The 25,670-nt window shown below is 41.6% G+C and overlaps 1 protein-coding gene across 2 annotated transcripts in view; it reads right to left on the bottom strand.

Moving 5' to 3' along the window:
* Positions 1–837: 837 nt before the first annotated feature.
* Positions 838–25,670, bottom strand: part of LOC117376603 (nipped-B-like protein A) — a 40,866-nt gene continuing 16,033 nt past the window's right edge. For both annotated transcript variants that reach the window (XM_033973111.2, XM_033973113.2), the window contains exons 14-49: positions 25,457–25,627; positions 24,847–25,026; positions 21,902–22,063; positions 21,089–21,195; positions 20,890–20,976; positions 19,706–19,937; positions 18,683–18,834; positions 18,111–18,191; positions 17,935–18,035; positions 17,719–17,848; positions 17,538–17,620; positions 17,314–17,446; positions 17,021–17,164; positions 16,843–16,929; positions 16,540–16,760; positions 16,064–16,166; positions 15,888–15,986; positions 15,658–15,804; positions 15,166–15,300; positions 14,990–15,088; positions 14,340–14,393; positions 14,155–14,263; positions 13,932–14,062; positions 13,227–13,367; positions 13,032–13,125; positions 11,865–12,019; positions 8,989–9,079; positions 8,624–8,797; positions 7,352–7,542; positions 6,779–6,886; positions 5,813–6,013; positions 5,079–5,225; positions 4,065–4,435; positions 3,038–3,212; positions 2,408–2,611; positions 838–1,663 (exon numbers count right to left, since the gene is read on the bottom strand). In XM_033973111.2, the coding sequence (XP_033829002.1) occupies positions 1,307–1,663; positions 2,408–2,611; positions 3,038–3,212; positions 4,065–4,435; positions 5,079–5,225; positions 5,813–6,013; positions 6,779–6,886; positions 7,352–7,542; positions 8,624–8,797; positions 8,989–9,079; positions 11,865–12,019; positions 13,032–13,125; positions 13,227–13,367; positions 13,932–14,062; positions 14,155–14,263; positions 14,340–14,393; positions 14,990–15,088; positions 15,166–15,300; positions 15,658–15,804; positions 15,888–15,986; positions 16,064–16,166; positions 16,540–16,760; positions 16,843–16,929; positions 17,021–17,164; positions 17,314–17,446; positions 17,538–17,620; positions 17,719–17,848; positions 17,935–18,035; positions 18,111–18,191; positions 18,683–18,834; positions 19,706–19,937; positions 20,890–20,976; positions 21,089–21,195; positions 21,902–22,063; positions 24,847–25,026; positions 25,457–25,627 (5,357 nt within the window). In that variant the 3' untranslated portion in view covers positions 838–1,306. The remainder of the gene's footprint in view (positions 1,664–2,407; positions 2,612–3,037; positions 3,213–4,064; positions 4,436–5,078; positions 5,226–5,812; positions 6,014–6,778; positions 6,887–7,351; positions 7,543–8,623; positions 8,798–8,988; positions 9,080–11,864; positions 12,020–13,031; positions 13,126–13,226; positions 13,368–13,931; positions 14,063–14,154; positions 14,264–14,339; positions 14,394–14,989; positions 15,089–15,165; positions 15,301–15,657; positions 15,805–15,887; positions 15,987–16,063; positions 16,167–16,539; positions 16,761–16,842; positions 16,930–17,020; positions 17,165–17,313; positions 17,447–17,537; positions 17,621–17,718; positions 17,849–17,934; positions 18,036–18,110; positions 18,192–18,682; positions 18,835–19,705; positions 19,938–20,889; positions 20,977–21,088; positions 21,196–21,901; positions 22,064–24,846; positions 25,027–25,456; positions 25,628–25,670) is intronic.

Genomic DNA, 25,670 nt, shown 5'->3' with positions numbered 1-25,670 from the left:
CCAAATGAAAACTGATATTAGAACTGGCTTCATTAAGTCGCCGTCCTTCAAGATCTTATGAAATAATCCCAAGATTTAGTTTATTATAAAACTTGTAAAGATCAGATTGAGACTTTAGGCAAAAAAGTGACAAAGAAGTAGAAAATTTATTGCAGTATTTGTTCCACCAAAAGGATATAAATACCCCTCCTCTTATTCTATGTGACCTAATACATCAAAATGTACATTTACAAAATATCCTCCCGTAGGCCACGTGTACTGCATGCGTAGTTCCAAATAGAATAAATTATATCCAGGACTCTTGCCATTGTACAGAATGGACAAATAAAAGTGAATCAAATAAAAAAATCTTATTTTTCTGTTATTTTTGACTGTTTTCTTTCAAATATCTAAAAACTAAATGAACTCATCAGGATGTTATAATATAGAGGTTACGCACGGACATCATTTTATTTGAAAAATGCCCCTCAACATTCAGACTGAGTGGCACTGAGGCAGAACTATGAGCACAACAGACAAAATGTGTTTCTTTGCTTTTTATTGTCACGTTTTTGTCTGTTGAGCTGTTGTTTTCACCTCACAATAGTTTTTTCCTAAGCACACGGACTTCAGGAGAGAAAAGGTTCAGTTCAACTGTAGACTTTTGGATTTGTTATTAAACTGTAGCAGCTCTTTCATATTTTAGATGCGTCTTGAGCTTTTACAGAAGAAAATCTCAAGAGTCTCCAGTGACACTCATCTGATGTTGACTCATCTTAAACATTTGGAATGTTGTCATCTGCATAACCTCTATAAAAAAACTCCAAAACACTTGAATAAGAACATCAAAAAGACTAATTTCCAACATTCACTTAAGGTTTTATTCTTTTTTTTACAGATTTTTTATCTTCAGATATAAACATTTTCGTTTTGTTGTGTTAAACTATAATACAGTGGGAGTAGAAATGAAGGACTAGAATCTGCTGCACAACAGCGAAGGAGCTCCCACTACAATGTCGACGAAACATTTCCTCTGGTATCAGTCTGGAACGCTTTTCCTCGGCTCAATTTTTCCTTAAACGCCTCCGGATTCCTTCTTCTAATCTGCACTTTACACGGACACAACATAAGCAGTCCCTCTTTAGAATAGTCTTTTTGCAAGAATAACTCGTGTAAAAGTATGTAGTGTCAAATCTCTCCCGTTACAAAATGAGGAAGGGAGAAGGGGGAGGAATCCAGTGAAGTTTGGCGTGGCTGAGGAGCTTGGGATGGGGTCTGGAAAAGTACAAACAAAAAAAAACAAAACAACAGCACACAGCAGGGACTATTAGCTAGCCCCGCCTTCCCGCGCCGCATACAACGACCGTAAAGTCTGTACCACTTTGTTGCTCAGTTTATGGTTGCTGGTCAAGGCAATCTTTTTGTAAATAATGTCCGATTCCTTTATAGTGTCCACCCAAGGCACGAGTTTGCGTCCATCGCGTTTTTTCGCCTCCACCCACGGCCCGGAGTAGGAGCCCGCCATCCAGTTGACCGTGTAGCCGTGCGAGCTCTTTTGAACCACGCGGGCGATCTGCGGCCGGTCTTTGTATTTGGGGCAGTGCAGAGCGATAACGTCCATCACCTCCACCGTCTCGCTCATACGGCCCGGGTCCGCGTCCCCACGTCTGGATTTTCGAGAAGACTGAAAGCAGAAAGAGAAAAGGGTTTCAGAACGGCGTTTGTGCTCGGGGACAGTGTTCAGGACAGGTTCTGTGGGCGGGGACAGTGTTCAGGACAGGTTCTGTGGGCGGGGACAGTGTTCAGGACAGGTTCTGTGGGAGGGGACAGTGTTCAGGACAGGTTCTGTGGGAGGGGACAGTGTTCAGGACAGGTTCTGTGGGCGGGGACAGTGTTCAGGACAGGTTCTGTGGGCGGGGACAGTGTTCAGGACAGGTTCTGTGGGAGGGGACAGTGTTCAGGACAGGTTCTGTGGGCGGGGACAGTGTTCAGGACAGGTTCTGCGGGCGGGGACAGTGTTCAGGACAGGTTCTGCGGGCGGGGACAGTGTTCAGGACAGGTTCTGCGGGCGGGGACAGTGTTCAGGACAGGTTCTGCGGGCGGGGACAGTGTTCAGGACAGGTTCTGCGGGAGGGGACAGTGTTCAGGACAGGTTCTGTGGGAGGGGACAGTGTTCAGGACAGGTTCTGTGGGAGGGGACAGTGTTCAGGACAGGTTCTAGACATGAAGCTCTGTGGCGTTTGGGAAAAGTGCTTTTGGACAAGTCTGTTTTGCCTCTGGAGCAGGTCAGACGTGGAAAATAAGAGTTATGTTTATTAAAAAGTCCTATATTAGGTAAAATTGACTCTTGACATAAAAACACAAAAATATAAAGATGAAATGATTCTGTCCTATTGTCTAAAAGTGTCATAAGCCCCGCCCGTCTCACCCCTGGCGTTCGCTCCTCGCCCTCGCTGTCGTCGTCGTCCGTCTCTGGTCCCGGGCCCTGGTGTCTGGGGCTGGGGCCGCACAGGACGGTACTGGAGCTGCCCAGAAGAGCGTTTATGGCTTTGTTTCTGATGTTGGCACTGGCCGACGCTTCGCCCTCCTCGTCCTCTTCGTCCGGGTCCAAGTGCTCCATCAGAACCTTGAACTGGGACAGAGGAAAACACAAAGATTTAAACGACACTCGATATGAAGTTTTTATCATCATTGAACAGACTCAGAGGATCAAATACTACTCATTATATCACACCTGGGCTGAACTGGAGCTGCAACAGATGAGCTGATCTGTGTCCCTCTCAAATAACATTACACTCACACGCTAGTGAGCATTAGCATTAGCATTAGCATTAGCCAACAGCGTTTCAGTGAGTCACTCTCATCTTTTTGTGTAAAATCAAACTCCTAAACAGGAGCCGGACACTTGGACTGATCACAGGCCCTTGAGCATGAGTTGTTTAAATCCATTTTCTAGTTGTTGTTTTTTTTGAGTTTCAGACCATTTTAAACGTCTTTTGGCTGTGTTTGCTGATTGTGTGTTCGAACTGAAACCTCGGCCCAATAAAATGGTCCTTACATCGAGGTACTGCTTGACTATCCTCCTCTTCATGTCCTCCGTCAGGGTGGCGTGGGCCATGTTGTTGGAGATGAAGTCGATGGTTTGTCGCGGATGAAAGAAGATGTTGTTTTTCCTGTTGACGGCTTTGTCGTACACTTTGGCCGACTCCGTGGGCGAATACTTCTGGATTTTACTGTGGGAAAAAGAGAAACATTAGGATTAGGAACATTCAACTCCACTGAAGTTTGGTAAAAACACGTCGGATTTGAGTGAACGCAGATTCAACATGTGAGTTTAATGTTAAAGGTGCACTGTGTAACTTTACTCCTGCAAAGTCTGCCACCTGCTTGACTCCATGAAAATGTTAAAGCTTTGCCTGGAATGTTCCACACTCTCTGTTTATCTTCATGGAGACAAGCCGGAAGCACCTCCAGGGAAAGTTACAGGTTAGATCTGTGCAGAGGCAGCCCCCCTGCAATAATAATAATAATAATAATAATAATAATAATAAGTAACAGAAATGCCTGATAGATGAGTACAATGCTCTACTGTGAAACAATAACATCTCCATGGAGACGAGCAGAAGTTATCGTACTTCATTCATCTTTCCGGTTACTCGTCCTATCCACGTGAAACTGTCACACAAACATCACATTTTGAACTATCAAGGCCAAAAGTGGTGACATTACACACAAATCTCTTATTTGTGAAGAGTGTCTTTGTGATGTGTGCGTTTACACCTGCTCTGGTCAAACTACGTCACATTAAGTTTTCAGTGGCCGTCTGTAAAGTGACATCACACTTAAATCCAACAGCACCAGAGCGAAGTTTTATAATGAGTTAAAGATTTACAGTGAACTTTTTCATCACTAAAGTGGCGGTTCATAGCAGCTACAGCTCGCCCAGATGCTTTTATCGGTATCGGTCAGGCCCTCTGTTGTACTGTGAAAGTCTCATCCTAATGAACCCACTGTCCCTCTCACAGTTTTGTTTAAAGTCAAACTCCTAAACCGCGGACACAGTGACGTCACGATCAATAACTGACCTGTCGGAGAAGCCGTACAGGTTCTTGAGATGTTGCTTCAGCACCAACAGTAACAGAATTCCCTGAACAGCGTTGGCGAAGTCCAGAAGTCCGATGGGGTTGTCCGGGAGACGCCTCATCACTTTTTCCACGTCTTCCACGTCCAGATCCTCCAGGTCTGAGTCGGATTCGGAATTGCCGCCCGGAGCGCCGCGTTTACTGGACTTTTTAGGCCTCCGTACTTCTCCCCGGTCTTCGTCTTCGTCACTTTCGCTGTTTTCGCTTCTGGAGGAGTCGCAGTTCATCTTCTCCTCGTCGTCCTCTCCGTCCGACGCGGTCCTCCACTCCTTTTTCACCTTCCTCTCTTTGCGTTTGGGCTCCTTTAACAGAAGCTGTGCACAGAACAATCGTTGGATCAGATTACACACACCAAAGACACAGCAGTGGTTCTCAAACTATTCACCACCTCGGAAATATTTGGCTACAGTGATTTTTTTGAATATCTGGAGCATTAGCATCAGTTCACCAGACGGGGGCACTGCACTAAACAAGGATACACATTTATTGAATCAGGAGAACTGTAAGGAAACAGCTGTGAAACAAACAAACGCCAAATCTGACCTGGGTCTGGAACAAAGTAAGGCCCAATAAAAACAAATCTAAGAGTAAAGTAGTTTTAAAGGCGCTGCACCTGATTCGTCTTAAACGTGAAAAACATAAGTTTATTTTAAACAGTTTGGAATGGTCCACAGTTATTCCTCATTTTCCACATTTTTAGCATTTTAATTATTCACCGCGATGAGTTTATAAGCTTTGCCACAATTTACATGCTAAGTACGCACATCCTGATTTAGCATTTTTATATAAAAAAGCTGCTTTCACAATATATTTCTGTGCTGGAGCAAAGAAAATGACTTTACAACCAGACAAAGGTCTGACACAGCCGCTTTAAATGTGCACTCTCTTTAAGGAGAATAATCTGCTGATCTAAAACATTTATAGAGTTTATAACGTGTATTTATAAATCCAGCGTACCTCTCTGAAGGTCTGCAGCAGGTTGCTTCCAGACACAGACAGAGTGATGTCGATGTGGTGCATGATGAACAGAGGCTCCTCCTGACTCTGATATGGGAAACAGGCCAAGTTATCTGCGACGAACAGCAGCATGTTCACCTCCGTCTTCTACAGGGACACAAGGACACGAGGTTTGAGGCGACACTTTTACATCGTTATTACACCGTTATTACAACACAATTAAACAAAATCATCAGAGTGAGATATCGTCACCTAAGTATGGATGGTCCACACATGGATTGTTTCTTTATATTTTAGATATCGATAGTGCAAAGTGTAATCAGAGGAGCTCCCAGATATCGGTCAAATGTTGAAGATTTTGCTGATATTTGGCACAGATATTTTTGTGCACTGCTCCGGTCTGCGCTCACCTATGTGTCAATCGCAGATGTGTCTTTATGAGCGACAAATGTGGGAAAATATGAACTTATATCCCACATAAATAGAGTTTGTGTCAAAAAGCTTCAAAAATTTCATATAAATTTGACATTTTAAAAGCTTAATATCAATATCGACAAATAATGTGAAGAAAAAACACCAAAAAAAGGTGTGAGGTGAAAAGCTTTGCGTCCTTTAAACTGTGTACACGGTTAAGAGTGAAGACAACAATGATATTTAAGTTCTTTTTCTGGCTGTTTAAAAATGCTAAATATGTGATAATAAATAATAAGCAGTGGTGTTAGCGTCGTACTCACCGCGCTGTCGTCAAAGAGGTTGAGCAGAGCGATGAGAAAGGCTCTGCGATGCTGTCGGTTTCCTCTGATCATGGTAAAGAGGTGAGCACATAGAGCCGAGTGAGTCTCGTCCTGTCTGAACCCGCGGATTATGGCTTTTCTCGAGGAGCTGATGGCTTGTTGCAGCGTGTACGACATCTTCATCCCCGCCACCGCCTTCATCTGAGAAACCAAGGCAGAGGAGGGACAGTTAAGAACATTCAAGCGCCTCGAGTGAACAGGCGCCGCCCCCGAGCGAACAGGCGCCACCCCCGAGCGAACAAGCGCCGCCCCCGAGCGAACAAGCGCCACCCTCGGAGACATCGCCCACTCAAACTTCCCGACACATGAAAGCAGCATCACTCTGGAGGAAATCACACAACCACAGACACAATTGTACCATTTGTTTTCTGACACTGTTCTTTTCTGCAGTATGTTTTTAAGTACACAATGCTCCAACGTAAAAGGTTTACTGTACTTTCCTGGTGGACGACACTTGGCTCCATGGAGAGGTTATTGCTTTTGTAAGTAATGTTCTACAATATGGCATTAAATATGTCCATCTCAACAGGAAACGAGCAGATTTGTTTATTTATTTATCTTTATTTACACAGGGAGACCCAGTGAGTGCAGTCGGACTCTCTTTTGAATGTTTTATATGGACTTATGTACAGCGCAGCCATGAAAAACAGGAGCACGTGTGAGTATAAAGGTTTGTTAACAGATAATTAAATTGTGATTGTGGCACCAGATTCTCCAGTTTCACCTGTGCTTGAAACATCCCACTGGCTCCAAAGTCATGTACACAGTAAGCAGTAGTTACACACCTGTTATAACCCAAATACTTTCTTTTTCGTGCTTAACATTACTTTAAAGTAACATGTTCTCCCTCCTCTTCCATTACCAACACATCCCTCCTCAATGGGCGGACATTTTGTCAGAACTCACGTGAATGAAGCCGGTGTACTTCTTGTCGATCTCCACGAGCTGCTGGTCGGCCTTGTTCCTCATTGTGGCTTCTGGGTCTGTTCCTATGGCGATGAGGTAGGGCACACACTGCGGAACAAAACAACAAACTCACACAACTGCTTTAAGTGAACGCTACATTTAGAAAATAAATACAGAACGGTTCACAGGACAAATACTGTACCAAATATGGCTCGATTAACGAGTTTAAAAGATAAAGCTTTAAAACTAATCTCAAAATAAGACACATATTGAGGATAGAACAAGTATTTTAGCCATAGAACCTGGAAGCCCACAGTGAGGAGCTCGTTCTGTTTTCTGTTTGGATAATTGGCTCTAGAACCAATCAAAAAAAAAAAAAACATGAACTGACATCATTGTGAATGAATCGAAAGCTGCATTTTTTTTTTTTTTTTTTACCGTTAACCTTTTGACTCATTGGCCACTGAAAGTCATTTGTAATACATATATACAAATAATAAAATGTGTTATTGTGACCGGTCTAAGTATTGGTGCATAAAGTTGTGATAAATGTTTAAAATGGTGTGTTCTGACCTGCACAGGGTGGATCAGACCCTGGTTTAGCGTCAGCGCGATCACGTTGAGAGCGTAGTGTCTGACGCTGGACTGAGTGTGGTTAAACGCCTCCAAAACCTGCTTCAGATACAGCTGCATTATAGAGCTGCTCATCCCAGAGGAGATGTCCCCCATCTCCTTCAGGTCCTCCTGTTTGGACAACTTCTTCCCTAAACACAACACAGACGGACAGTTTATGAGACTGCTGCTGTTTTGCTCTTGTTTTACTCTTGTTTTGCTCTTGATAATATAAATATTTGATAAAAAATCTTTATCTTTTCATCATTGTCTCATACTCATACAGAAAAATATTTTAAGTTTTGCAAATTTTAGAAAATGTAAACTAGTGTGTTCAGTATATCAGGTCTTAAATGGACTCCACCCTCGGGTGAGTTCATTATGGCCCAAACCAGAACTAGTGGAGGGAAACGAGAGCCTGTACCAGAGGTGACTGTGTGATACTTTATAGACGCACTACTTTACTCAGCAGGTGTATCAGTCAGTACAGAAATCTGGAACAACATCCCAGCTGCAATAAGAGACTCTGACATTCAGTACATTTAAAATGAATCTGAAACGACGGCTCAAGAGGAACCAGAACAGTGATCATTAATGTTATGCTGCTGTGTACATGTCAGTGTTGTATGTTATGATTGTGTTTCATTGTGTGTTTCATCCATGTCTGTTTTATGAATTGTAATTGACAATCTGTTCTTATGTCTGTTGTATGAACTTGTAGTTTCTCGTTGTTTCTATTTCTCTAACCTGCCAGGGACAGATGTAAAGTCGCCTTTGGGCTAATTCTGGCATATTTACATTTATATGTTCATGAATATGCACTGTCCCTTTTAAATAAATATTATTAAATCAAATTATTATTAAATTGTTTTGCTCTTGTTTTGCCGTGGGGTACGTCCTACAGTCGCCCTTGAGTTCAGGAAATAAACAACCAGAATAAATCCAACGCGTTTCCTTCCACCAGATCATTATAATATCAATAACACCCTAGAATCTTGGAGAAATATAGCACTGGTAATGTGTCATGAGTTTGCACTTTTGACATCTCTAATGCAATAATCAAACACTTAATCATGAAAGAAATACATCTATATAATAAATCTTCTATTAGCCGTTAAAAATGTCATTCTTGTATCAAATCAACCTTTTCTATGTCATCCACAAGCACAATCTCAAACACAATAAAATCTCAAACAGATTTACAAGATTGGAACGAGCAGGATTATTACGTACATTCGCGGTCTGCTTCCTGCATCCTCGTGTCCTCTTCCTGGAGATACGTCTGCAGGTTCTTCAGGATCTGGATCTTCAGGTTGATGGAGGAGTTTGAATCAGCGAGGATCCCGTTGTACAAAGTCTTCACCTCAGGCATGAACATCTGACTGGGGTGCATGATGACCAGAAACCCTGGAGAGGCACAGCGGGCCTCGTTTATTACTTTTATACAGCCAAAAATCGAATCCACGTTATTTAGAAAAGGCTCTGAACTAGTTTATTACTAATAATAGTTTTGGATGATGGGGGCTAATGTCCCAACATCAAACACTGATCTAGCATAAGAAAAAGGATAGTTTAGATAAACGGGAGAGCAGTCTTACCCAGGCCAATGATGGCTTTTGTCTTGACCTCTTCATCGTCGTGTTTGGTGAAATACAACAGCAGCTCCAACACTTTGTCCTTGATGATCACCTGAAAGAAACAAAGTCAAGAGTTAATCTAGGATTCTGTAAAGGCTGCGCACGCACACAGGCGCGCACACACACACACCTACACCTACACACACACACACCCACACCCCTACACACACACCCCCACACACCGGCTGTGCACACACACACACACACACACCCACACACCCCTACACACACACACAGGCTGTGCACACACACACCTACACCTACACACACCCACACCCCTACACCCCCACACACAGGCTGTGCACACACACACACACACCCCCACACACCCCTACACACACACACAGGCTGTGCACACACACACAGGCAAAATGGACTTTTCAGTGTGTTATAGTTGTTTCCTTCTCATTGATCCTCTGGAGTTGTTTTTGGAGTGATTCGTGCACGTTACTTTAATCATTTACCGTAAATTTCGGACTACAGAGCGCACCTTGATATAAGCCGCACCAGCTAAATTTGAAGAGAAAATCAATTTTGTCCATATATAAGCCGCACCTGAATAAAAGCCGCAGGTTTTCATATTGTAACATGAGATATTTACACAGAAAGACGGTGCACCGACACGCTTTTTTTTAAACTGTGCCTGAAAATTGGCACCAACACGACAACAACACGGGATGAACACATCTGCAGGTTTAGAAAATAAAGCTGCACCAACACGGAAAATCTGCTTTTATTTCCTCTGAAAACTTTTGTCGTCTTTTTACATTGACCAAGTTGGATTCATTGATGTCGAGCTTACGTGCAGTGGCTCTATTTCAGGGGTCGGCAACTCGCGGCTCCGGAGCCGTATGCGCCTCTTTCAGCCTCATACTGCGGCTCTGCGTGGCTTGGGAACTAACAGACACAGCTCACAGTCCTGCGTAAAGAGCCCTGATTTTCAGACGTTGTGCGCACAGGGGTCAGGAGCAACTTTGGCCCGTCCCTAATGACACACTAATAAGCTCGTCCATAGATTTATCATGAAAATCCTGCTGGAAATCGCCACAGAAATCTATTTGATGTAGTAGCAAGTATATTATCTGCTCTTGTCTCCGCGGTGACGTATCACGTATAACACATCAGACACGACGCACAAAAGTAGAGCCACAAGCGAGTGAAAATGAGCCAAAACAAAAGTCTTTGGAGATCTTTTTAACAAAGGGGAAAAGGACAACTGAGGAGCCAGAAGAGGAGACTACACCTCCAAGAAAAAGAAAGATAAATTTAACAGACAATGCCTACTTAAAATCTGGGTTTGTCGCTACAGGTGACTCTCACGCACAGAGTCCGCTCTGCGTAACATACGGGAAAAGCAAATAAGGCAATGAAACCTTCAAAACTGCTTTGGCACATGGAGAATAAGCACCTGGGATTAAACGATACGCTACGAGTTTTTTTGTTGTTGTTTTTTTAAAGAAACTGCGGAGTAGAGTAGACATAATCACATAATCAGCGCGATGCATGATGCAGCGGTTTGGTGAGTTGTATTTTTTTATGCACTTAAGTTGTTTTTGCCATATTTATCTGCCACGTGTAGAAGGCTTGTCCGTGAAAGTAAAACCTACATTATTCCGTTACATTATTGTTATTATACAGTGTTATCTTCATTTTAGATGTCAAAAAGTATTTGCGGCTCCCAGTGTTTTATTTTATGTGGAAAGTGGGTCCAAATGGCTCTTTGCGTGTTAAAGGCCGACCCCTGCTCTGTTTCCTTTCTGTTTCTTTATCTTAAAAACTGCATCATATCCATTTCATGATGCGCAAAATGATCGTTCAAAATCAAAACTAGTGAATTCTTCAGAGCAGAATCTTTCCCCACGTCTGTCTCACTTTTACGTTTACAGCTAGAGAGCGCCCCCCAGGGTCCGTTATCCAGTAAAATTCCATATATAAGCCGCACTGCTGTAAAAGCCGCAGGGTTCAAAGCGTGGAAAAAAAGTAGCGGCTTATAATCCGAAATTTACGGTATTTTCAAGACGCTGATCAACCCCGTTCTCCATCAGCGTCACACATCCACTGTTCTGTACTTACTTCATTCTTCAATTTTATTTTCTTAATCTGTGATATTTTGATACAAATGAAAAAAGAATCTGCTACTCTCTAGTGTGATGTGCAGCTGTCCATAGGGGGCGCCGACAGCTCCACAGCTGTTGTGATGACGTTTACGGCGACGTCAGCTCCCACTGCACGCTGCCGTTTCTAAAGTCAGTGGATTTGTTTCTTTTATGAAGTGGTTTTAGATGAATACTGTGATTTTAAAATGTGCAAATTATAACAGAATGATCCACAGAATAATTAGTTTCAACTAAAGGTGTCACAGGTGTTTAAGGTCAGTTTGTGTCCTCGTACTTTAAGGTCAGTTTGTGTCCTCGTACTTTAAGGTCACTCAGTTTGTGTCCTCGTACTTTAAGGTCACTCAGTTTGTGTCCTCGTACTTTAAGGTCACTCAGTTTGTGTCCTCGTACTTTAAGGTCACTCAGTTTGTGTCCTCGTACTTTAAGGTCACTCAGTTTGTGTCCTCGTACTTTAAGGTCACTCAGTTTGTGTCCCTGTACTTTAAGGTCACTCAGTTTGTGTCCCTGTACTTTAAGGTCACTCAGTTTGTGTCCCTGTACTTTAAGGTCACTCAGTTTGTGTCCCTGTACTTTAAGGTCACTCAGTTTGTGTCCCTGTACTTTAAGGTCACTCAGTTTGTGTCCCTGTACTTTAAGGTCACTCAGTTTGTGTCCCTGTACTTTAAGGTCACTCAGTTTGTGTCCCTGTACTTTAAGGTCACTCAGTTTGTGTCCTCGTACCTTGGTGGGCCCCTTGAACTCCTCGAGGTCAAAGTCAAAGTGTCGAGCCAGAGCCCCCACAGTGAAGAGCGACCGCAGCAGGAAGGGTTTGTTGGCCACTAGAGTGGTGCTGTTGGGGTCCTCCTGGTGCTGGCTCTTCAGTTTGTTAAGTGCACCTGGACACACAGAAAAAAGACGATAAGATCACGCACATTTTAGTTTAAATACACACTTTACATGTCCATAGTAATACTGCAACTAAACTGCAAGTGGAAATGTCTGTTGTATGTTAAAAAGCAATGAATCTATTCTCTTCTTGAACTGTGCATTGCAACACTGGAATTTCCCCATTGTAGGACAAATAAAGCTCAACTTATCCAATGAATCCAGAAAGTTAAAGGAGCTGTACCCATTTTATATGTGACCATGGTAAATTTGTCTAGGGTCAAAACGAGACTGTGGTGTGCGGTCTACATCCAGTTATAAAACGAATCAGGAGGTAATGCTGGTAAGGTGTTAGCATGCTAGTTGTTGTGATGCTAAAGCTCCACTCCAGCTGCTGAAAGTTGTGAATTAGGAAAAGTTTGGAGTAAATTTACACTACAGCAATTTAAAAAGCACCTTTCTAAATAGACAGAACCCTAACCTTGCAGTAATGACACGTTAATACACTGCCCGACCAAAAAAAAAAAAAATGGATTTAACTAAACAAACAGGTCCTCTCCTCCTGCAGTCGGTCAGGTCTAGGTTCAGCAACAGTCTGTGCTCAAAGAATGAGGTCAGCTGACACCTGAATATACTGAATGACCAGGTTATTCCATCAATGGATTTTTGGGCATATTCCAAGACGACAATGCCAGGATTCATGGGGCTCAAATTGTGCATTGCATTTTCACACATGGATCGTCCACCAGAGTCCAGACCTTAACCCCATTGAGAATCTTTGTGCTGGAGAAGCTTTGAGCAGCGTCAGACTCCACCATCATCAATGCAACAGGTGAAATATTAATGCAACACTGGATGGAAATAAATCTGTGACGTTGCAGAAGCGAAATCGAAACAATGACACAGCGAATGTGTGATGTAATCAAAGCTAAAGCAACAACCAAATATTAGAGTGTGTGAGCTTTTTTTTAGCCAGGCAGCGTATTTAAGTAAATGTTTTTGCGGTGAATCATTTTGTCTCACCGTAGAATCTGTTGAAGCAAGCCCACACAAACTTGTAGTTGTGAGTGACTTTGTTGACGATAGCTCCCAGACAGCTCACACAGTGCTGCACCACCTGAGGACAACAATAAGATGAATATTGTATTTATTATAACCTCGTTTACTCCTGCACCACTTCAGTGCATGTTTATGTACCCGAGCGCACATGTGCCTTACCGTCATGCCATATTTAATGATCAGCTTCATCAGGTCTTCTTCTATTGTGGCCAGAAATGTCTCACTGGGGTGATCCATCAGAGGCACGACAAGCTCCAAGATCTTTGCCACGTTACAGATCACCATGAAGTCATTGGCAGTCTGCAGGAGAGAAGATGTGTGCTTCAGAGTGTGTTTCATTCAGATATTTAAAGTGCACATGACACATCAGTCTGCTCATTTCACTAAAACACAGTTAACATTATTATACAACATTTACATTCAAATCTTGCCCATTTTTGTGATGTTTAAATTAATGGTGAAGTTGATAAATTGACTTCCTGATTTGATGTGGGAGATATGACAGGTTAGTTAAAATGGTCAGAAAATGGTTCCTCATTCTGGAGGTATTCTGTGTTAGAACTAAGGGCTACTTCCTGTAATTTTATACTTTTCTTATCAACTTTTTTCCACAAACTGCCACTTAACTGATGTAAAACTGTGATAAATATTGGCCATAGGCACTGTCCCACTGAACCAAGTCAGAATTACAAACAAAAACATGAAAAATAGCAAAAACTGATGTTTAAATCTGTCACTGGACAAATCGTTGGAGGAGTGAAGACGTTTGGCTGCACATCCAAGCAGCGGCTTGAACATGAAAACTCATCATATCACAGGACAGATGGAAACCCAGCAGCATTTCTGAGTTTTGTTTTCACTTACATTACACTTGGTGGTCAGATACGGCTGCATTGTCATGGCGTGCTTCACCATGAGCTGAGCTCGAATCTTGCTGAACAAGTATAACGTGGTGATGCACGCCACCAGCCTCTGTGAATTTACTCCTTTGTTATCTACAGAAAAACACAAAACAGTGGCCTGGATTAATCAAGGCAGTTAACATTTCATTTACAAAGAGAGAAATGATCATACACAGAGCACACACCTGAGAGAGACTCCTCATATTTGAGAATGTGCTCCACCAGATTGTCCACCAGCTGCACACAGGCCTTTTTGGCAGGTTTATACGAGGCATCCTCTTCAGATTTCAGAAGCTAAACAAAAAAACAATCATGAAAACAAACTCTGAGATCGTATATATTTGTTTGACTACTACAAACCAAGACTTACATTCTGTAGAAGCTGCTCAAACCAGTCGTAGCCAGTGTCTTTACACGCCGCCACCTGAAACAAGAAGAAAACACCATATAAATCCAGCAGTGACGTTGATGGAGCTTGTGTTTATTAAATATGAGACAGTGCACATTAATAAACATGTTAGTACAGCATGTGAATGTGTGAGTTAGCCATGCGAGCTCATTTTCATTATAATCCCATTGTCAGGTTGATAAGACAGAAAACAGAACATAACATGCACAAAACGCTCAGTCCATACACAGCACAGAGGCATTTTTGCATTGTACAGTTCATTTTCATTATGTTCTCATTTGTTTAGTTTAATTTTTGTTTGTATTTTTCTATATTTGAACAGGGTGCCCATGAAAAGGAGAGTCTGAGTGCTCTCACCGGGTCTTCTTGTATAAATAAAGATAAATCGCATTGTGAATCTGATATTGGGACAATATCTCTACTTCATGTTTACATTTGGATTGAACAATGACAGCAGAAATATTAAATAAAATAAATACTAAATTGTGACCTGCATCACATCATTTCTTTATTATAAATCTTGTGAAAATCTTGTCTCGTTCTCATGGAAATTGTGTCCCATCCCTACTTTTTATTATTGTTAGAACAGATTTTGTTATTGTGACACTAACCACATCTGTGATGTTCAGAATCTTCCTCGTCATAGTTTCTTTGTCGTGGGCTGGAGTTGGAGTAAACCACAGCTTCTGGAATGTCTCGTTCACCAGTTTCTATTGAACAGGCCCAGTCAGGGTCAGTACATACATAAACACACATACACACAAACAGCAGTGTTTTCGGAGCAGACCTTGATTCCTTCCTCGTCATTGACTCTCCTGATCATCCGCACACACATCTCTGTGATTTTACTGAACTTGGGCTGCTCCAGGCAAATGTCTCTGAGGATTTTGATCACTCTTTTCCTCACACTGATGCCGGTGTCCTGCAGAAAAACAGACGGCAGCAGCTTTTACCAGACAGCAGTGCTCTGATTTGGCCACTAGAGGGCAGCACAACACAGCTAATGAAGTGAACTTTACATGAACCCACAGAACAGCTCAATAACAGTGACACTGACACAAAGACAGGCTCAGGTCACTCTCTTTTTCTTTTATCTTTTTGTTTGGTCCTTTCCTTACTTAGTATCATAATAAATACGTTTGTTATTTGAATAGAAATATCCTGTTAAAACCATCTGTATGAACAAAATGTACACTGCTGATGCCCACTGTGTGGCAGCTGTCCCTTAGCTCAGAGTTTAAACCATTTCAGCTTGAAGATAACATAATAAAAGTATTACCAGTATCCTCTCGATGAGCATGTCATAATATTGCTCCGTGAGCTGAGGTCTGCTCAGCACAAACCGCCCCAGTAGCTCCACAGCCGCCTCCCTCACACTGGTGGAGTTGTCCATCAGACGCCCGTGAACCCCGCGCTGCATGTCAGACTGAACACACAAACACATCCGTAAAATGTCTAATGTACCACCATGTTTAAGTCTAAAGTGTGAACAGGTGGGTGGAGACCTACCCGAGCCAGAATACTGGGGTCCACCGCCACAACTTCAGACAAACACTTCATGGCTTTTGTCCTGACAGCAATGGCGCTTTCTCCAAGGACTCTCAAAATCTAAGTCACAACATAATGTTATTGTACAAATTATCAAATGTTCAGGTATAATTTATAAGTAACTGGTTTGAACAAACCTGTGTTAAATAAATATCAAAGCTCTGGGCAAACGGCCTCATGGAGGCCAAATATCGCACAATCAGACAGGAGTCCTCGTAGTCCACAGTGTCAGAGTTCATTCTAAAGGAGCAAAAACAATATATTATTTTATTAAAGATCCAATATTACACAAAACTGACTAGAATGTTGTTACCTCATTAAAAACATAACCTGTTTTTTTTTTGTTTTATTGATACATCCTTTGCAAATCCTTTATTGTTCGTCTGTTTACATCTTAAAAGCTAAACTTAAATCGTGGAACAGAGTGTTTTCAGTTTGACAGAACTCAGCCTAAACCTGCAGGGTTTGTGTGTTAAACATGTAAACAAAACAAAGCTCCATGTCTGTGTGTGATGAGAGAACAACATTATAACACACATCATAAAACCGTGTAATTCGGGCTCTTTAAACATTATATGATGCTGCTTTATGGTCATATCAGTTCTAATCTCACTTGAGTGTGGTGAAGTGGGCTGGTGTAGTCTTGATGATGTTACGCAGAAACTTCTTGCGTTTCTCAGCTCGCTGCATTATCTCGCCGGTCGTCTCGATCTCCTTGGCGTGTTGAGGTCCGTCAGAAGAATCCTCGTCTTTGGAGTTCTGGCTCCTCATTGACTTCTCAGCCTCTGTCGTAGCGTCTCGAAACCACTGAGCGATGTAGAACTTCCTCGCAAACTGCACAGAAGCGAAATTTGAATGAGACAAAGACTGTTCCACCATCTGTCGAAGAGGACCTGGTGTAATAACTCAAACCCACCACCAGGGAGGCGTCTGTTTCTGCATTTTCCTCCAGATAATCCAGAAGAGCCTTCTGCAGCTGCTGCGTCTCATCGTCACCCGGAGTCTTTACAATCATAAACAACAATGGAAGGTTTTAAAATATAAAACATGTTTTGTTTTATTATAAACCATTTAAAAAAGCAGCCTTGTTTTACCTCCTCCAGAATGCGGTCGATTGATTTTTGGTCCATTTTGCTGGTGACCGCATCCTTTCTGAGACGAGCAGCGACAGTGCCGAGGTAGTCCAGCGACGCCACCCTCAGAGCCATCTCAGTCTGCTTATTGCTGAACTGGTGAACCTGGAGACAAACAGAATAAACATTGGTCCACTGGTCAGACGTTTCCAACAGATCCTCACGATACACTCTTCTTCTTTTATTTATTGTTAAGGAGTTTGTCATATTGCTCAGCTCTACTATAAACATTAACACAACCAAAAAGAACTGACCAGTAGCCTCCCGAGCAGACTGAGGAGCAGCTCTGCAGCGGGCCACTCGGGCTTGTTCACTGTGGACAGAAGATCCTGGACAAAGTTTTCAAACAACGGTCTGTAATCTTCTTCACCTTGTTTGCTACCACACCTGAAATAAAGCAAGAAGCAACACCACAAGAATATCAGACAAAAAGACTTAAACGAATAAGAATGAATAATGAATATGCAGTGACTTTTACTTTTTGAGGAAGACGGAAAGGAAGTTTTGTGCGGTCCTCATGGCTGTTTCATACGAGTTTGTGATCAGCACGTCTTGATCCACCTTAAAAATATGAGAATACAATGTTAAAGACTCATATTATACATTGTTGTGGCTTTAATTCTCTGTTAAACATGGATTAGCACAAATATGACCCTTACTTTGCTGTCGATCTCATCAAACGTCTCTTTGTCGTTGGGCAGATGGACCACACACTGAATAAGTTGCAGAACAAGAGCGGTCACCATCTGAATGTACAGCGGCTCCCCATCCTGGTCCGAGCTGTTCAGTCTAAAGACACAAAGCCATGATGAAATGATTAACACGAATATTTAAGCATAACAAACTACTAACATAAAATAAGAACCTGACAATACCTGAAGTTCCTGAGAGATCGTTTACTGGTGGGCAGTCGAGCCAAAGACGTGAAAATCTCCTCCAAAATGAGCTGTCGATGTTTCTCATAGCGTGAAAACACCTGATAAAGCAGTTTAAAGTTTAAAACATGTGAACATACAGTTTAACATTTCAGTATAGAACAGAGGTGACTTACAGCTGTCACTAATTTAATGGCACAAAGCTGCAGCTCACTGACGTTCTCCACAAAGAAGGGCGTGATTCCCATTGAAGAAACCTGGAAAAATAAGACAGGTACAATGAAGTCATCTGTAATGGGCGTGTCTCGTGATCCATCATGTCCTTTTAAAGGGGCTGTACCCAGTTTGTTCATGTAAACTGTAAATTTAATAGATAAAAGTATTCTGAGCTCAATTTGTACTTTTTATTTGATCTAGTACATAAAATGTTCAGTGTGTGTTTTTACTGGGGACGGGACAAAATTGAGATGAAACTGACACCACAAACATGAGGAAAATGATCTTGAGAATTTCTGAAAAGTTATAGATCAAAAAGTCTGTTATGTTCACAGCAAAAATATAAAATAAATCACGATAATTCAAAGCCCAAATTGTGAAATGGATTGTGTCTGAATTCCACATCGTCACTGCTGTTAGTGCAGTGTGTTCTGTGAATGTGCAGTGACTGAAATGTCTTTGTTATGAGTCTTTGTGCAGCACAAAATAAAGCCTCATCTCTTGCACTGTATTTGACTTTAGTGGCGTTTACCTGCAGAATAGTGGTGTCTGTGAGCAGCTGTATTTCCAGGAGCTCTGAGATGTTGCTCACGACGTCACAGACTTTGTTGTACAACATGATGATGACCCGCTGTTTGTGGGTGGAGCATTTGGCTCGTTTGGCTTTGGAGCTCAACAGGCCGCCTAAAGAGAATGAAAAATGAAACCGATTAAAAAGAAACTGACAGTAGTGTTAAGGATGATGTCATTTCTTGAAGCCATTTTGTAAAATAGATCCACATTCTAAACTGACTGGTAAAATTGGACCAATTCTGTGTTAAACTTTGAGATGTTTGCTCTGGTCTGCGGTTCACATCTTTGTAATTACTGTCCTTATCCACATGAATAAACTGTGATAAAGTGTAATGTATCTTTTTTTAACTATCACTTTACATGGCAAATTTGTGGAACAAATGTTTGACGACGATACAGTTCATATTTCTTTCAAACTGACAATCACCCATACAAAGGCCCTATTATCCATCTGAAATGATGCCAGAGAGAGCTGTAGTCGACTAAGGACATTCACAGAGGCGACTAAAAGGGGACGCAACATGAGCAAAAGCGCTCGAAACTACCTTTATAACTCCACATAATATTTGGCCCAAATAGCAATGACAAGACAAGGACTGGTAAAAGGTAAATTCACAAATCATTCACAATCTTTGGCAGACTCATCGAAGCTCTCTCTTTCTGCTTGGTCCCATGTAAATTCTTTCTAATCCCAATAAAATCATTTGCTGACTAATAAAAATGTTGGTAGACTAAGATTCCATCGATCGATTGAATAAACGACAAAAGGTTTACATCGCTAATGCCAAATCTAACTACTGTCACGATACTCAATACTGACATGATTAAAAACACCATTTGTTTAGACTATAGGATGTGCTTTTCATTAAACTCTGGTACTTTTTAATATCAATACTCAAATGAGTATCTAATATCAAAATTTATTTTGATTTGATACTTACCGTCCACACCAACTATCCTTGAATTCTTCAGTTGTTCTTACCTCCGTGTGGGTCGACTCTGTAGACGGGGTCGTACTGTGGGTACAGTGTGTTCTGCAGGTGAAACTTGGTGTACTGAAGCACTCGTTCAATCACGTCCTCGATGTACACGGCTTTGGGCATGTGAGACGACGTCATCACGTTCAGAGCAGTTAAACAGGAGTCTGCAGACTTAGTAACTCTCTCCATGATCAAATCCCTCCACAGTTTCTCTTCATCCTCTGCGTCCTGGTCCTGAGAAAACCATTTATACAAGAGCAGAGTTACACAAAAGTGTCTTTATCCATGGCACAAACACATTTCCTGTATTTAAATAGGGGGTATTACACTTGTACACACGGATTTAGTCACCACGTTTCCTTTTATTGTTTTGAAAATGCTACAATTGCTGAAAACAATGCATTAACATGTTTAGTTTCAGTTTTGTTTTTGGCGCTTTGAGTAACCATTCCCCTTACTCTCTGTGCTAAGTCTCTCCACAAACGCCGTGCAGAGGCCCGTCACAGTAAATACTGTATCGATTTATCGTTCAAAACATGACAGATGGAACAACACTTTCCGGAAGTCAGTTTTTATCGTGGGGACTTTTTCTTTGCACTAGTGAGAAAAATATGGTTATTTTTCTGTTTTACGATGAGATTTGAGCTGAAGATGCTCGACGTCTGAGCTTCTATAACTCGTTAAAAACATGAACTACAGTAAATAAATAACAAAATGCAACACTTAAGTTCATAGAGAATCGGCAATATATCGCACTTCAGAATCTGTTATCATGAAAGTCGTCCATTCCGCTAATGAAACTACTGCACATGGCATCAGGTTTGTGAAGCTGTAGTGTATTGTTTTGTATTCTTTTCTTGTATATTTATGAAAAATGGCTGCACAGGAGCATGGGCAACGCAGGCTTGTGGGCGGAGCCTTGTACAGAATCACTCTGTTAATCATAAAGAGAGTTTGAATAGGGCCCAGGAGAGATGGCAGGATTATTCAACTCTGCACAGACGATATGTCAGAAACAGCAGACGGCTTTAGGTATAAATGGCATAAAATAAACAAGCCAGTCAGTCAGTGCAATGGAATCTCACATCAAAGACTTGTTTATATTTAATAAAGTGTTCATTTTGATAATATCTTCTCTAATAACCGTTTAAGTGTGTAAGTGGAGTGCAGTGGACTGGGAGCTCACGTGGTTCATAAGAGTGGCCAGTTTAGACCCGTCCTGAATGTTCTTTTCCAGTATGTTCAGCAACTTCACCAGTTTGTCTGAAGGGATCTAAAGTAATAAACAACACATTAGCGTGTTTATACATTAGTGTGTTCATACATTAGCATGTTCATATATTTATATCAGATAAAGTCACAATAAGATAAACAGAAGCACGTACCCTCCCTGTGATGCCCATGGCCTTGATCTTGGCCGATTCACTGCTCAGTTCGTTGAGCTGATGTTTCCCGAGCAGCAGTTCCTGAGGGATTTCATCATCGTCTCCAGCTATAAAGACAAAAATAGCAGTATTTTCTATTAATACTTTGCTGTGACTTCACGCTGGGAGGGAGGGGTTCTACATGCACGTCTATGGAGGACTATCTAGCAGTTACCATGACGACACAATGCACACATTAACAAAAAGACAAAAATGTTTATAGTCTGGGGTCATCACACCCAAAGGGAATGTTGATGACACCAGCTGCAACCAAAAGGTCTAAAGAGGTTTAAGCTGCTAAAATGAGGACAATATCTGGACAGATGGACAGTACAGACTCCAGGAGAAGCAGCGTTTCAAAGTAATCGAGATCTTAATATTGAAAATGTTGCATTTATTTGGCATCAGTATTTCTGTCTAAGTTGCTGTGGTCCTTGAGTGCCCAGTTTGTCCTCACTGCATCAGATTTGTCTTTTTGAACAAACTCATGAGTAAAAATGGAAATAGAAGTGCAACTAGGCTAAAAAATATGGTTGGACCTTTACAGATTCATCACAAATTATTTAAATGATTTTACATATATTAAAAAACATTTTATTCTTATTTTTACACAACTTCACTTCATTATAACTTTGGTGGGTCTTGATATGGACTTTAAAATCTTAACATCTGTATCAGTAATGATCTGTTCAGAGCCACAGCAGCAAAACAAATATCAGAGTATTTGTATAAAAATGGAATATCTTGGACCATCCTTAGCTGAAACGCTCTTACCCATAGCAGTGAAGTCCACGTCCTCCAGATTCTCCAGGATATTGTCGATGCTGTTTAAAAACCTCTTGAAGGTGGAGGAGTCCATCAGCTCCTCCTGGGTCAGCTTCGGTTCATACGCTCTCCTCTTCTTCTGCTTTTCTTTCAGCTTCATTTTTCTGGCGACTGAACACACAGATTTGAGTTAGTGTATTTCTTAGAGTGTACGAGCTCGTGGTAAAAGGGCCTAGGCCTGTCACACAAAACACTGATGTAGGATATAGGGCCTCATAAAATACTACAATGAACGATAATACTGGAACTACTTTAGGACACAATAACCCACAAGATAATCCCACCAAACTCTTTTTTAAATGAACAATATCATAAAAAATGAGCTTCATAAATAAACTCCACTTTAACACACTTAAATAGTGAGTATCAATAATTTGCCGAAGAACTTACTGTATTTTCCATGATATAAGTCTCACTTTTTTCATAGTTTGTCCGGGGGTGCGATTTCACATATAAATCGCATCTGAGTATGTTTTTTTAATTCATTATTATGTTTTTTTGGCTGGTGTGATTTATACTCCGGAAAATACGGCTCTCGTCCGCCAGTGCAGATTATGCACCGATTTAATTTTATTAGAAAAATGTCCCTCAACATTTCGAATGAGGATTAACACACAAAATGTGTTTCTTTTTTAAAGTTCAAATTAGCTTTGAACAGCAAAATGGAAACTGAAAATAGTTTGTCGTCGTTGTGCTGTGACTGTGCAGAGCTGAGCTGCTGTGGTGCTAACGATAGGGGGCGATAGAGGACACTACAACTCAAACCACAACAATTATATCAACAACAAACTCAACAAACGCACTCAGAAACATGTGTATCTGTGTGTGATTCAGAGTGTGTATGATCCAGAGAGTGTATCTGTGTGTGATCCAGAGTGTGTATGATCCAGAGAGTGTGTCTGTGTGTGATCCAGAGTGTGTATGATCCAGAGAGTGTATCTGTGTGTGATCCAGAGTGTGTATGATCCAGAGAGTGTATCTGTGTGTGATCCAGAGTGTGTATGATCCAGAGAGTGTGTCTGTGTGTGATCCAGAGTGTGTATCTGTGTGTGATCCAGAGTGTGTGTGATCCAGAGTGTGTATCTGTGTGTGATCCAGAGTGTGTATGATCCAGAGAGTGTATCTGTGTGTGATCCAGAGTGTGTGTCTGTGTGTGATCCAGAGTGTGTATGATCCAGAGAGTGTGTCTGTGTGTGATCCAGAGTGTGTATCTGTGTGTGATCCAGAGTGTGTGTGATCCAGAGTGTGTATCTGTGTGTGATCCAGAGTGTGTATGATCCAGAGTGTGTGTCTGTGTGTGATCCAGAGTGTGTATGATCCAGAGAGTGTGTCTGTGTGTGATCCAGAGTGTGTATCTGTGTGTGATCCAGAGTGTGTGTGATCCAGAGTGTGTCTGTGTGTGATCCAGAGTGTGTATCTGTGTGTGATCCAGAGTGTGTGTGATCCAGAGTGTGTCTGTGTGTGATCCAGAGTGTGTATCTGTGTGTGATCCAGAGTGTGTGTGATCCAGAGTGTGTATCTGTGATATTTGTGTGTGATCCAGAGTGTGTGTCTGTGTGTGATCCAGAGTGTGTATGATCCAGAGAGTGTGTCTGTGTGTGATCCAGAGTGTGTATGATCCAGAGAGTGTGTCTGTGTGTGATCCAGAGTGTGTATCTGTGTGTGATCCAGAGTGTGTGTGATCCAGAGTGTGTATCTGTGATATTTGTGTGTGATCCAGAGTGTGTGTCTGTGTGTGATCCAGAGTGTGTATGATCCAGAGTGTGTATCTGTGTGTGATCCAGAGTGTGTATCTGTGTGTGATCCAGAGTGTGTATCTGTGTGTGATCCAGAGTGTGTATCTGTGATATTTGTGTGTGATCCAGAGTGTGTATCTGTGATATTTGTGTGTATGATCCAGAGTGTGTATCTGTGTGTGATCCAGAGTGTGTATGATCCAGAGTGTGTATGATCCAGAGTGTGTATCTGTGTATGATCCAGAGTGTGTGTGATCCAGAGTGTGTATCTGTGATATTTGTGTGTGATCCAGAGTGTGTATCTGTGTGTGATCCAGAGTGTGTATGATCCAGAGTGTGTATCTGTGATATTTGTGTGTGATCCAGAGTGTGTATCTGTGATATTTGTGTGTGATCCAGAGTGTGTATCTGTGATATTTGTGTGTGATCCAGAGTGTGTATGATCCAGAGTGTGTATCTGTGTATGATCCAGAGTGTGTATCTGTGATATTTGTGTGTGATCCAGAGTGTGTATCTGTGATATTTGTGTGTGATCCAGAGTGTGTATGATCCAGAGTGTGTATCTGTGTATGATCCAGAGTGTGTATCTGTGATATTTGTGTGTGATCCAGAGTGTGTATCTGTGATATTTGTGTGTGATCCAGAGTGTGTATCTGTGATATTTGTGTGTGATCCAGAGTGTGTATCTGTGATATTTGTGTGTACAGGTCCCTGTGCTTTACCTCTTCACTGCTTTTCTTCTGTTGACTTGATTTTGTTTTAGAGTCAGATACAAACTAAATATTTAGCAGAGATTTAGACTTTTGTATTTGTTATTAAACTGTAGCAGCTCTTCGATGTTTTGAGCTTTTACAGAAGAAAATGTCGTCATTTGCCAGTGACGCTCATAACACTGAGACTGTAAACATTTTGAATGTTGTGATGTCGTCTCCATCACCTCTACAGCTCAAATCTTTAAATCATATGAAATTAATAATTAAATCAATGAAATAATAATAATGCACATACAACAAACATACTAAATACTGTTGTGTCAATCATTTATTGAAAAGTAAGTTGATAAAGTGCTTATTGGACAGGCCTGACCGTGCGCACACACACACACACACACACACACCCACACACACACGCACGTTATTATCTGCTGTGTTTTCTAACCTTCACTCATGCTGGGTGGAGGAGGAGGAGAGTCTTCATCTGATGAGTCTCTGTAGCGGCTGCCAGACCCTCTGCGACTGTCGCGTTGTCCACTTTTCCGATGCTCCCCAGAATGACGTCGCTCCCTCTCCTCAAAATCCCACGTCCGGTCCTTGTCTCTCCGCTGCCGTTTTTTAGCAGCTGTATGTGGAAAATGACAATTTGACTTTAAAGTGACTTTAAAGTGACTTTAAAGTGACTTTAAAGTGACTTTAAAGTGGGGGGTGTTACACTTCTACGGGGAATTAAATGCTTACACATAACACACTTAGATCACCATGTTAACTTATTGTTTTGAAAATGCTATAATCACAGAGAAAAAGATTAACAACTGCATTGTTTTGTCTCATGTTATTGTATATTTACAGAAAATGATGTGGGAGCATGGGAGACGTGGGCTGAGAACTGAACAGAATCCTACTGCTAACTGTAAGGAGGGTCCGAACAAAGATTGTAAAAATACTCTGCCTTGATGACATGTAAAACCTTTTCAGGCCTGTTTTTGATGAGGAAACAATGTTAGAACATGGTAGAAGAAGATTTTTTTTTTAAAGAGAAAGAAGTAGCTTACATTCCCCGTCCCTCTCCTCGTCTGAGCTGACTTCAGCATATTTTGGCTTCTCATTGACTGTGCTTCGTTTCCTTTTGTTCATCTTCACTCTTTCACACAGAGGCATCGTGGACTCGATTTCTGCCAGTAATTCAGGAGGTAGCTCTTTGAGTACGGCTGGGTCCATGCCACCTAGAAAACCATAATGTGTTAAAGCATACAATAATGAAGAAAA

Source organism: Periophthalmus magnuspinnatus, chromosome 9, assembly GCF_009829125.3.
Source record: "Periophthalmus magnuspinnatus isolate fPerMag1 chromosome 9, fPerMag1.2.pri, whole genome shotgun sequence".
Lineage (NCBI taxonomy): Eukaryota > Metazoa > Chordata > Actinopteri > Gobiiformes > Gobiidae > Periophthalmus > Periophthalmus magnuspinnatus.
This window is presented reverse-complemented; position numbering and strand designations above follow the sequence as displayed.